Below are 13879 nucleotides of genomic sequence, written 5' to 3' on the forward strand. Positions count from 1 at the left end.
TTCTCCCCACCCTCCCTTTAATAACAATCTCCCTACACCCCCCCCCCATTTCCCTCTCTCCCCAGTAACCTCGAACTGATAGACATTTCCATTTAAACATAAAGCTCTGTTTAGCCCTGAGGTGTGTGTGTTACTCTACCTCAATACCCTATTTGGCCTTCGGGAGCCGCACACGTGATCAGCAGGAACAGGCTGCTTGATCTTGAAGCGTGCGGCTTTAACATGCCAATTTTGAGAAGCGTGGTTCTCAGGAACGGAACATTTACCAAAACTGGCTCTCAGGAATGAAAGACTTATCTTGTGGAAAATTTCCACCAAAATTATAGGATAACATGTCGGAGTAACATGGTCTGTAAAAGCACATGGTCCAGACATAGCTATTTATAGGACAAGCCAAACTCTCCCAAGACAGAGAGCGTGTCATGTCAGCATGTTTCGACCATTTTGTGAACTCCATCCCAGGAAAGCCTCCTTAATGGATCCATATAAGGATATGTAAGTACATCTAATAAGCTATAAACATATCATTGTAATACTACAAAATAAATGCATATACTTAATAAATAATTGTTTAATCAAATACGTTTGCTTAACGATTGTATAAATGAATCCTTAAAACAGGCAGGGTACCTGTACCTACCTTGGGGTGGATTCGACTAGTGTCCAAACGCTGATGCTTTAGTAAACATAACCTTTCCAACTCGTGGGGACACTCCATAGTCGTACACGCTTAGTTTCAGCTCTTTTACAACTGTGGACCTCGAGTTGGTGATGTAAACTACACATAATGTGTATATACATTAAGACACACGGTTTAAAGTGATATAAGTGTGTCTTGCCATAGGTTGTGAGTGGAGTGTGAGCCGCACCTGCAGCATGAAGCCAAGAGCCAACGGACTCCAGCAACACCATTACAACACCACTTCAACATTGGTAGTGAACAGCACTACACACTCTGGCCCAACAAGAGGCTTAAATCTTAGTACAATAAGAAAGAGCTCCGTACCTGCATCTTAATAAAATAAGGGAAGTTGGTGGTGTAGTAACAGAGAGATTGGATCCAATATATTTGTGTCACTAACCTCATTAATTGTAGGTGTGATTATACCATGAGCTTACGAGCTTATCTCAGTAACTTACTTGCCACTAAAATAAAATGATACAAACTAGGTTAAGCAATATTTAACAAATAGTTGATATATTTCAATTGCTTAAAGATAAATTAAAGTATACATCTGCAATAGATAAATTCATAGCAATAAAGAATTACATAATCTTGTCATTGTTTATAATATAATTCACATGTGGCAAGATGCCAGAACAAAGGAATAGGGTAAAGTAATTTGTAACCGCATCAGTGCGAGTTGCACTATACATATTCTTATTTTTTACCAAGTGGTAAATTGGTAAATTGGTGATTTTCCAGCCGACAAGTAAATTAAAGCAGCACCATTCTTGTTGGATCACCCTGACACTGAACCACCTGGGAACACAATAGATACACTCCACTACCTCACGAAGAAAACAACAGTTTCCTACTGTCACTGTAGACAGCTAAGTTGCTGTTATGTTAGTTGTTATATCTTTACTTTAGGGAGCCAGAAAGTTTTAAAAATACCACACACCGAAACTGTTTCTCAGGAACGGAAGACTTACCGTAGCCTTGAGAAGGGTGGCGCGCCCCGCTAGACTTTTCTCCCAGACGATGACTGCGGAAGGATAAGCGCCCGCGGCCACGCACTCCAGTCGTGTCTGGCGGCCTTCGACCAGAGGCTCCGCAGGCGGCCTGATCACTACCGACGCTGGATGAGCTGGAGGGGAGAGGAACACTATGCATCACACACGACAACACTACTTAACAAATCATACGGTATTATTCCGTCTCTTCCTCTGCAAGTTCAGGTCAGAACACTTTCAAAATGCACACACACTTTTGGCTGAATTGGAACAGTTGTGAACCGATCTGAAAAATCTTTTTAATTCAAATAATTCAAATCGATGAACATAATTTTTCTTTGCTAACATCGAAAGCCTTAAAAACAAAGGCAAAAAATGTACCTTTTACAAATGGCATCACACAGGCAAATGAAGTATTTGGAGCTTTCACAGAAACCTATTCAAAGGATTCCATGGTTAATGAAATCTAGATTTCATAATATGATTTACATGTGTGATTAAGTAAATAGCCAAATGGAGAACTTGGTTTATATATTAAAGAAGAACTAGTATGCAGAGCACTCCAAAACTCTACAAATGACGTGGTAGAGCAAAGAATTACGGACAACCCGTCATCTTAAAAATAACGTCACTTTTGGCTCATATACGCGCTATGGCCAAAAGTGGACGTAATTTGAAATCAAATCGACTCACAAAAGTGACGTACTGTCCCGTTTTCTGTTTGAGTCGTCCGGCTTACTAGGTAAGGTTAGGAAAGAAAACATTCAATTAACATCTTTCATAAAAATTTGAAACTTTATGAGAATTTCTTCCCCACCTAACCTACCAGAGGACCCTTAACTTACTGTTGTTGAAAAAAAAAATCCCAAATTTATTTTCATTTTTTTTCCATTTTGAAATTACGTCCACTTACGGCCATACGGGCAACCGGCCAAAAGCGACGTTATTTATAAGAGGACAGATTGGCCCGACGGAACCTTTAGTTCCGAGTGGCTGATCTAAAACAACAACAACAGCGGGGGTACAGGTACATGGAATAAAAAAGATAATATAACCTCGATATTATCCTAATATACAAATGGACAAAAGCAGCGATTTAGGAACTCGCAAAGCAGATGAAGAATATTGAGAATTGCCTGGATAATGTAGAAGCACCAGCACCAGGTATATTTCTTCTTCTGGAGACTTCAGTATATCCTGTTCAAGATGGAGAAGGGAAGGGGTGCTATCAGGAGAAAGCGCCAAGCCATTACGACTATAATCGTAAATATTTCGAATATAATCTATTATTACGATCACTTGGAAGAGATCGGGATTTGGGATGGGACGGGTTGGGGGGAGGGGAGGTTATCTCTTGAGGTTATCTTGAGATGATTTCAGGGCTTAGCGTCCCCGCGGCCCGGTCCTCGATCAGGCCTCCTCCTTGTTACGCTCCGCCCTGGGAAGCAGCCCGTTGCAGCTGTCTAACTCCCAGGTACCTATTTACTGCTAGGAAACAGGTGCATCAGGGTGAAAGAAAATTTTTACCCATTTGTCTCCGCCTCCACCGGGGATCGAACCCGGAACCTCAGGACTACGACTCCGAAGCGCTGTCCACCCAGCTGTTAGGCGCCCTACGGGGAAGGAATGGTGCCCAACCATCTGCACGACCGGGGATTGATGGAGAATAACAAGCAGTAACATTATAACAGGAAATCAACCTAGAAATAGCCAGTAACATGCCAGAGATCTATTTAGATTACATGACAAATTTTTGTTGAACCAGCAAGAGACAAAGCCAACTAGGAACAAAAATATTCTCCACATGATCCTTATGTATAATGAAGAAATAAGCATGAATATTAGTCTCAGAAACTTCATATTTTCAGATCACAAATTCATAAACGTTCAAACTCATGTTAATATTCAAATATTAATTATATATATATGTATATATATATATATATATATATGTGTGTGTGTGTGTGTGTGTGTGTGTGTGTGTGTGTGTGTGTGTGTGTGTGTGTGTGTGTGTGTGTGTGTGTATCACGAAAATAAACACGTGATTAAAAATGTGACAATGTCAGACCACGGAGGAAAAATGAAACAGGAATTTCCTTAAGTACTTTCGTATATTAAAACATCTTCAGAAGGACTCCTTCTGAAGATGTATTAATATACGAAAGTACTTAAAGAAATTCCTGTTTTCATTTTTCCTCCGTGGTCTGACATTGTCATATACATTATATATATATATATATATATATATATATATATATATATATATAATATATATATATATATATATATATATATATATATATATATATATATATATATATATATATATATATATATATATAATCTTTGGACAACACCCACCAGTGGGACTCGAACCCAGAAAGCACAACTACCTTCCAGTAGCTGGCATAACTAGTATGCTTTAACCCACTACGCCATCAGACCTTACAAAAGAAGTAGATAGTTCGAGATATATATATCTCAAACATCTCTACCTCCCGAAGGCACCAGATGAGTGAGGGGTCAGTCTGCAATTTTCGTCAAGCCACTGTCAATGTGAGAGAACTCGTGTCCAGCTTATAAGCCTATACTTGCATAAACCACAAGTGAAGATAAACAATCTTTGGACAACACCCACCAGTGGGACTCGAACCCAGAAAGCACAACTACCTTCCAGTAGCTGGCATAACTAGTATGCTTTAACCCACTACGCCATCAGACCTTACAAAAGAAGTAGATAGTTCGAGATATATATATCTCAAACATCTCTACCTCCCGAAGGCACCAGATGAGTGAGGGGTCAGTCTGCAATTTTCGTCAAGCCACTGTCAATGTGAGAGAACTCGTGTCCAGCTTATAAGCCTATACTTGCATAAACCACAAGTGAAGATAAACAATCTTTGGACAACACCCACCAGTGGGACTCGAACCCAGAAAGCACAACTACCTTCCAGTAGCTGGCATAACTAGTATGCTTTAACCCACTACGCCATCAGACCTTACAAAAGAAGTAGATAGTTCGAGATATATATATCTCAAACATCTCTACCTCCCGAAGGCACCAGATGAGTGAGGGGTCAGTCTGCAATTTTCGTCAAGCCACTGTCAATGTGAGAGAACTCGTGTCCAGCTTATAAGCCTATACTTGCATAAACCACAAGTGAAGATAAACAATCTTTGGACAACACCCACCAGTGGGACTCGAACCCAGAAAGCACAACTACCTTCCAGTAGCTGGCATAACTAGTATGCTTTAACCCACTACGCCATCAGACCTTACAAAAGAAGTAGATAGTTCGAGATATATATATCTCAAACATCTCTACCTCCCGAAGGCACCAGATGAGTGAGGGGTCAGTCTGCAATTTTCGTCAAGCCACTGTCAATGTGAGAGAACTCGTGTCCAGCTTATAAGCCTATACTTGCATAAACCACAAGTGAAGATAAACAATCTTTGGACAACACCCACCAGTGGGACTCGAACCCAGAAAGCACAACTACCTTCCAGTAGCTGGCATAACTAGTATGCTTTAACCCACTACGCCATCAGACCTTACAAAAGAAGTAGATAGTTCGAGATATATATATCTCAAACATCTCTACCTTCTCTCACATTGACAGTGGCTTGACGAAAATTGCAGACTGACCCCTCAATCATCTGGTGCCTTCGGGAGGTAGAGATGTTTGAGATATATATATCTCGAACTATCTACTTCTTTTGTAAGGTCTGATGGCGTAGTGGGTTAAAGCATACTAGTTATGCCAGCTACTGGAAGGTAGTTGTGCTTTCTGGGTTCGAGTCCCACTGGTGGGTGTTGTCCAAAGATTGTTTATCTTCACTTGTGGTTTATGCAAGTATAGGCTTATAAGCTGGACACGAGTTCTCTCACATTGACAGTGGCTTGACGAAAATTGCAGACTGACCCCTCACTCATCTGGTGCCTTCGGGAGGTAGAGATGTTTGAGATATATATATCTCGAACTATCTACTTCTTTTGTAAGGTCTGATGGCGTAGTGGGTTAAAGCATACTAGTTATGCCAGCTACTGGAAGGTAGTTGTGCTTTCTGGGTTCGAGTCCCACTGGTGGGTGTTGTCCAAAGATTGTTTATCTTCACTTGTGGTTTATGCAAGTATAGGCTTATAAGCTGGACACGAGTTCTCTCACATTGACAGTGGCTTGACGAAAATTGCAGACTGACCCCTCACTCATCTGGTGCCTTCGGGAGGTAGAGATGTTTGAGATATATATATCTCGAACTATCTACTTCTTTTGTAAGGTCTGATGGCGTAGTGGGTTAAAGCATACTAGTTATGCCAGCTACTGGAAGGTAGTTGTGCTTTCTGGGTTCGAGTCCCACTGGTGGGTGTTGTCCAAAGATTGTTTATCTTCACTTGTGGTTTATGCAAGTATAGGCTTATAAGCTGGACACGAGTTCTCTCACATTGACAGTGGCTTGACGAAAATTGCAGACTGACCCCTCACTCATCTGGTGCCTTCGGGAGGTAGAGATGTTTGAGATATATATATCTCGAACTATCTACTTCTTTTGTAAGGTCTGATGGCGAAGTGGGTTAAAGCATACTAGTTATGCCAGCTACTGGAAGGTAGTTGTGCTTTCTGGGTTCGAGTCCCACTGGTGGGTGTTGTCCAAAGATTGTTTATCTTCACTTGTGGTTTATGCAAGTATAGGCTTATATATATATATATATATATATGTCGTACCTAGTAGCCAGAACGCACTTCTCAGCCAACTATGCAAGGCCCGATTTGCCTAGTAAGCCAAGTTTTCCTGAATTAATATATTTTCTCTAATTTTTTTCTTATGAAATGATAAAGCTACCCATTTCATTATGCATGGTCAATTTTTTTTATTGGAGTTAAAATTAACGTAGATATATGACCGAACCTAACCAACCCTACCTAACCTAACCTATCTCTATAGGTTAGGTTAGGTAGCCGAAAAAGTTAGGTTAGGTTAGGTTAGGTAGGTTAGGTAGTCGAAAAACAACTAATTCATGAAAACTTGGCTTATTAGGCAAATCGGGCCTTGCATAGTAGGCTGAGAAGTGCGTTCTGGCTACTAGGTACGACATATATATATATATATATATATATATATATATATATATATATATATATATATATATATATATATATATATATATATATATAGATATATATATATAGATATATATATATATATATATATATATATATATATATATATATATATATATAGATATATAGATATAGATATATATATATATATATATATATATATATATATATATAGATATATAGATATAGATATATATATATATATATATATATATATATATATAGAGAGAGAGAGAGAGAGAGAGAGAGAGAGAGACAGAGACATAATATATATGTTTGTTCTTTGTATTTAATATCTGTGATTGAAGCACCGAGCTGCTAGCACTTGGGGCTTGCCTTTCTAACCATCAATTGTCCAGCGTTATTTGGACAACTCCAGACTTATTTTTCCTCTATCATATATGCTACATATCTCTCACTCTCACACACACACACACACTCACACTCACTCTCTCACTCACACACACACTCACACTCACACTCACTCTCACACTCACACTCACTCTCACACTCACACTCACACTCACACTCACACTCACACTCACACTCACACACACACACACACACACACACACACACATAACAATAACACTCAGCGGGCCTCGCGGCTGAGTGGACAGTGCTCGGGGTTCGTGGTGCAATGGGCCTGGATTTGATTCCCGGCCGAGGCAGAAGCAAATGGGCAGAGTTTCTTTCGCCCTGATGCTCCTGTTCATCTAACAGTAAATAGGTACCTGGAAGTTAAACAGCTGCTATGGGCTGCTTCCTGGGGATGTGTGTGTGCGCGCGCGCGTTAAAGAAATAGAGAAATATATGTAGTAGACATAATATAGAAAAAACTATTTGGTTAGAAAGGCGGGGTTTAAGACACATGCTACTCACTGTACAGCTCCAGGCACGGAAGGTAGAGCAGAAGGTAGAGCAAGAACACCAAGGGTAGATGATGCAGTAGACACAGGCTACTCACTGTACAGCTCCAGGTAGAGTGTAGTAGACAAAGGCTCGGTGATGTTGTTGTTAGAGGCGCGGCAGGTGATGTTGGCGTGGGCGTAGTCTCTGGTGAGGGCGGGGATGGTGAGCACCGTCCTGACGTAGCGCACGCCCACACCCACGCCCACCGTGTGCACCACGTCGTCTCCTTCTTCATGAGACGCCAGGAGGGTCCCGTCTTCCCCCACCGTCACGCTGCGGTTGGACAGGAGACTCGAGCCCTTCCACCAGGTGACCTCTGCCGGCGGCCGACCTCACAACCAAGATGCACAATGACACGTTAATCACCAACTCCTCTTACTGGCGGCGTCTGGCAACGTCGCCACACCACACCATATATTTGTCACATTCTAACTTTTGTTAACATAAATTATTGTAATAATCACATTACGTCATCTCTAAATTACATTACAATTCGACTATATAAGTATTGATTAGGCTGCACAAGTATAATTGCTTACAAGACTGATAATTAATTAATTGCTAACTGTCCCATCTCCTCCAGGTCTGGAGGGCGGGAGGCCGGGGGCAGCCCGTGGCCTCCACACGACGCCATAACATTAAACTCCGCGAGACTCCGTTATTCAGCTGTTTTAATCCGTTACGAGTTGACCTGGACAAACTTATCAATACAAGAGCGATGTGCACTCTATCAAGGAGTCCAAAAGTGGTACAGTGATCGTAAATTAAATCGAACTGTGACGAGAGGAGTGAAAAATAACTTGACCCGTCATTAGGGAAGTGGCGGCGACGCCGTGACTCGTTCCAGACAACATCAAAATATGAAGACCAGTGAGAAGTGGAGCCAAGTAGAGCCAAGAGGAGCCAAGAGGAGCCAAGAGGAGCCAAGTGAGCCTACAAGTGACACCCACAGACTCTACTCTTCTGGACTCTACAATTATCAGGGAAGCTTTTGGTTATTATATTCCTCAGATCTGGCACCATTTCAACAGGATGTTAAGTCATTACCTATTTTGCCCTAAACAGGAGTCCCGTCGTGAAGCAAAAAAAAAACACAATAACAAGTTAGTGTCATGACCAAAGACTTTGTCTTTATTTATGAAAACCATTAATAATAGGCCCTCGACAACATCTTTGATCCCTCGTTTATTCTTGAGTCTTTATTTATGCATGTGAGCCCTCGTTTACTCCTGTGAGCCCTCGTTTACTCCTGTGAGCCCTCGTTTACTCCTGTGAGCCCTCGTTTACTCCTGTGAGCCCTCGTTTACTCCTGTGAGCCCTCGTTTACTCCTGTGAGCCCTTGTTTACTCCTGTCAGACCTCGTTTACTCCTGTGAGCCCTTGTTTACTCCTGTCAGACCTCGTTTACTCCTGTGAGCCCTCGTTTACTCCTGTGAGCCTTTGTTTACTCCTGTGAGCCCTCGTTTACTCCTGTGAGACCTTGTTTACTCCTGTGAGCCCTCGTTTACTCCTGTGAGCCTTTGTTTACTCTTGTGAGCCCTTGTTTACTCCTGTGAGCCCTCGTTTACTCCTGTGAGCCCTCGTTTACTCCTGTGAGCCCTCGTTTACTCCTGTGAGCCTTTGTTTACTCTTGTGAGCCCTTGTTTACTCCTGTGAGCCCTCGTTTACTCCTGTGAGCCCTCGTTTACTCCTGTGAGCCCTCGTTTACTCCTGTGAGCCCTCGTTTACTCCTGTGAGCCCTCGTTTACTCCTGTGAGACCGTGTTTACTCCTGTGAGACCTTGTTTACTCCTGTGAGACCTCCTGTTCACAGTATTTCACTGGATCACAGTACTTCACTGGATCACAGTACTTCACAAGATCACAGTACTTCACTGGATCAGTACTTCACTGGACCACAGTACATCACTGGACCACAGTACATCACGGGACCACAGTACATCACTGGACCACAGTACATCACTGGACCACAGTACATCACTGGACCACAGTACATCACTGGACCACAGTACATCACTGGACCACAGTACATCACTGGACCACAGTACTTCACTGGACCACAGTACTTCACTGGACCACAGTACTTCACTGGACCACAGTACTTCACTGGACCACAGTACTTTACTGGACCACAGTACATCACTGGACCACAGTACATCACTGGACCACAGTACATCACTGGACCACAGTACTTCACTGGACCACAGTACTTCACTGGACCACAGTACTTCACTGGACCACAGTACTTCACTGGACCACAGTACATCACTGGACCACAGTACATCACTGGACCACAGTATTTCACTGGACCACAGTACATCACTGGACCACAGTACTTCACTGGACCACAGTACTTCACTGGACCACAGTACTTCACTGGACCACAGTACTTCACTGGACCACAGTACATTACTGGACCACAGTACTTCACTGGACCACAGTACTTCACTGGACCACAGTACTTCACTGGACCACAGTACATCACTGGACCACAGTACATCACTGGACCACAGTACTTCACTGGACCACAGTACATCACTGGACCACAGTACATCACTGGACCACAGTACTTCACTGGACCACAGTACTTCACTGGACCACAGTACTTCACTGGACCACAGTACTTCACTGGACCACAGTACTTCACTGGACCACAGTACAACACTGGACCACAGTACTTCACTGGACCACAGTACATCACTGGACCACAGTACATCACTGGACCACAGTACTTCACTGGACCACAGTACTTCACTGGACCACAGTACTTCACTGGACCACAGTACTTCACTGGACCACAGTACATCACTGGACCACAGTACTTCACTGGACCACAGTACATCACTGGACCACAGTACATCACTGGACCACAGTATTTCACTGGACCACAGTACATCACTGGACCACAGTACTTCACTGGACCACAGTACTTCACTGGACCACAGTACTTCACTGGACCACAGTACATTACTGGACCACAGTACTTCACTGGACCACAGTACTTCACTGGACCACAGTACTTCACTGGACCACAGTACATCACTGGACCACAGTACATCACTGGACCACAGTACTTCACTGGACCACAGTACATCACTGGACCACAGTACATCACTGGACCACAGTACTTCACTGGACCACAGTACTTCACTGGACCACAGTACTTCACTGGACCACAGTACTTCACTGGACCACAGTACTTCACTGGACCACAGTACTTCACTGGACCACAGTACTTCACTGGATCACAGTACTTCACTGGACCACAGTACTTCACTGGATCACAGTACTTCACTGGATCACAGTACTTCACTAGACCACAGTACTTCACTGGACCACAGTACTTCACTGGACCACAGTACTTCACTGGACCACAGTACTTCACTAGACCACAGTACTTCACTAGACCACAGTACTTCACTGGACCACAGTACTTCACTGGACCACAGTACTTCACTGACCACAGTACTTCACTAGACCACAGTACTTCACTGGATCACAGTACTTCACTGGATCACAGTACTTCACTAGACCACAGTACTTCACTGGATCACAGTACTTCACTGTACACAGTCTCTCTTACAATACCTCGTGTAGTCTCGTTAATAGTTAACTTAAGAGTTAAAATTTTAAAGTTAAGAGTTAACGTCAATAGCCTAATTTCAGTATCATTATGCACAAACCCGCTTCAAAAATTCCTGAAACACAAGAAACACCTTAACTGCTGAACAACTTCACAGAGGCCTCGAGCAGTTCAGCAGCACCCACTAAGGCCTCTGCTGCTCGCGGTTCAATAGTTACCAGCCCAGGAAGACATTAATTGGCCCCAACACAACGTCGGTAAATTGTCTGCCAATATTCCCTGCTCGTAAACTGACTCGGGTTCAATGCTCCTCTCGCTTCCTGCTAATTCACTCATTGTCTCCCAGTTCGATCCTCGCAAATATTTTTGCTTTCTTCTATGTGTTATTTGACATCTGGTCCAAACTTTCCTTTGTGATGGGTGTCTTATGTTTCTCACATCTTGGCTTGTCTCACCTGGTCTTGCCTCACCTGGCCCTGTCTCACCTGGCCTTGTCTCACCTGGTCTTGCCTCACCTGGCCCTGCCTCACCTGGCCCTGCCTCACCTGGTCTTGCCTCACCTTGCCCTGCCTCACCTGACCTTGCCTCACCTGGCCTTGCCTCACCTGGCCTTGCCTCACCTGGCCTTGCCTCACCTGACCTGCCTCACCTGGTCCTGCCTCACCTGGCCCTGCCTCACCTGGCCCTGCCTCACCTGGCCCTGCCTCACCTGGCCCTGCCTCACCTGGCCCTGCCTCACCTGGCCCTGCCTCACCTGGCCCTGCCACTGCCTCACCTGGTCCTGCCTCACCTGGCCCTGCCTCACCTGGCCCTGCCTCACCTGGCCCTGTCAGGTACACAAACATTGATGTAATAAACTAAGGCATAAGAGCCCCTAAACTAAACAATTAGTACTAAGAGCTGCCGCCAGAGGGGAGGAACACACCTCTATATATTTAGGTATTTTCCCATCTCATATCTCTATATTTAAGTACGAATATTCGTACGCAAAAATCTTTTATTTTACATATTTTTACATCTTTTACGTTTATTTATTTATTTACAGTGTAAATTTAGAAGAAAACTCTTATTATATAAAATACAGCACGTGCATTAATTTTTTTGAGAAAACAATAAAATAGTATGGCAACCACGTGACTTAACATGTTCCAACATGACCCACATGAGTGAGGTGACCCAACATGAGTGAGGAGACCCAACATGAGTGAGGAGACCCAACATAAGTGAGGTGACCCAACATGACCCACATAAGTGAGGAGACCCAACATGAGTGAGGAGACCCAACATGAGTGAGGAGACCCAACATGAGTGAGGAGACCCAACATGAGTGAGGTGACCCAACATGACCCACATGAGTGAGGTGACTCAACATGCCTCACTGCCTCACCTCCTGAAGCGATGCAGTAGAGGGTGAGGGCGTCTCCCTCCGTCAGCGACCTCACTACACCTCCGTGGACGGGGCGGCTGTCGGCGTCCAGCACCACCATCCTGGACGGCACCACTGTGGAGGAGACGGTGGTTAGTAGCACCACTGTGGAGGAGACGGTGGTTAGTGGCGCCACTGTGGAGGAGACGGTGGTTAGTGGCGCCACTGTGGTGGAGACAGTTAGTGGCGCCACTGTGGTGGAGACAGTTAGTGGCACCACTGTGGTGGAGACAGTTAGTGGCGCCACTGTGGTGAAGACAGTTAGTGGCGCCACTGTGGTGGAGACAGTTAGTGGCGTCACTGTGGTGGAGACAGTTAGTGGCGTCACTGTGGTGGAGACAGTTAGTGGCGTCACTGTGGTGGAGACAGTTAGTGGCGCCACTGTGGTGGAGACAGTTAGTGGCGCCACTGTGGTGGAGACAGTTAGTGGCGCCACTGTGGTGGAGACAGTTAGTGGCGCCACTGTGGTGGAGACAGTTAGTGGCGCCACTGTGGTGGAGACAGTTAGTGGCGCCACTGTGGTGGAGACAGTTAGTGGCGCCACTGTGGTGGAGACAGTTAGTGGCGCCACTGTGGTGGAGACAGTTAGTGGCGCCACTGTGGTGGAGACAGTTAGTGGCGCCACTGTGGTGGAGACAGTTAGTGGCGCCACTGTGGTGGAGACAGTTAGTGGCGCCACTGTGGTGGAGACAGTTAGTGGCGCCACTGCGGTGGAGACAGTTAGTGGCGCCACTGTGGTGGAGACAGTGGCGCCACTGTGGTGGAGACGGGGTTGTTGTGACCGGAATGAAAATTAATAAACAAGATCGTTTATCTTTCAAATATATTGGGCGACGGAAGTGTGTAAGCGTGTGTGAAGGTGGTGGTTGTCACGACATCTGAGACGCCAGAATGTCGCGCCCTTCTGAGAAACATCCGACAGTTATGGGAGACAGCGCCGGCACTTCAAGGACCCAGCGTGACCGGGAACTAGAGCCGGGAACAGCCTTGAAGGTGCGCTCAAAGCTTTGTTGTTGTGGAGGGCGGGAGGACACGTCCAGATGTGGAACTGAGAGTTGGGATGTTGACTCAAGCGAGTGTTGGGGCGTAGCTGCTGTGTCCTGAGAGCCAGACTGGATGGTCGGGGTCAGTTAGAGTGCCACGGGCACACCAGCCACTGGAC

The 13879-nt window shown here is 44.6% G+C and overlaps 1 protein-coding gene across 1 annotated transcript in view; it reads right to left on the minus strand.

The window, feature by feature from the left end:
- LOC138363004 (synaptogenesis protein syg-2-like) overlaps positions 1-13879 on the minus strand; it is a 233697-nt gene that overhangs the window by 142069 nt on the left and 77749 nt on the right. Inside the window, exons 2-4 of the mRNA XM_069321682.1 lie at positions 12679-12792; positions 7766-8041; positions 1657-1811 (exon numbers count right to left, since the gene is read on the minus strand). Coding sequence (XP_069177783.1) covers positions 1657-1811; positions 7766-8041; positions 12679-12792 — 545 coding nt within the window. The remainder of the gene's footprint in view (positions 1-1656; positions 1812-7765; positions 8042-12678; positions 12793-13879) is intronic.

This window comes from Procambarus clarkii, chromosome 10 (assembly GCF_040958095.1).
Source record: "Procambarus clarkii isolate CNS0578487 chromosome 10, FALCON_Pclarkii_2.0, whole genome shotgun sequence".
Classification (NCBI taxonomy): domain Eukaryota; kingdom Metazoa; phylum Arthropoda; class Malacostraca; order Decapoda; family Cambaridae; genus Procambarus; species Procambarus clarkii.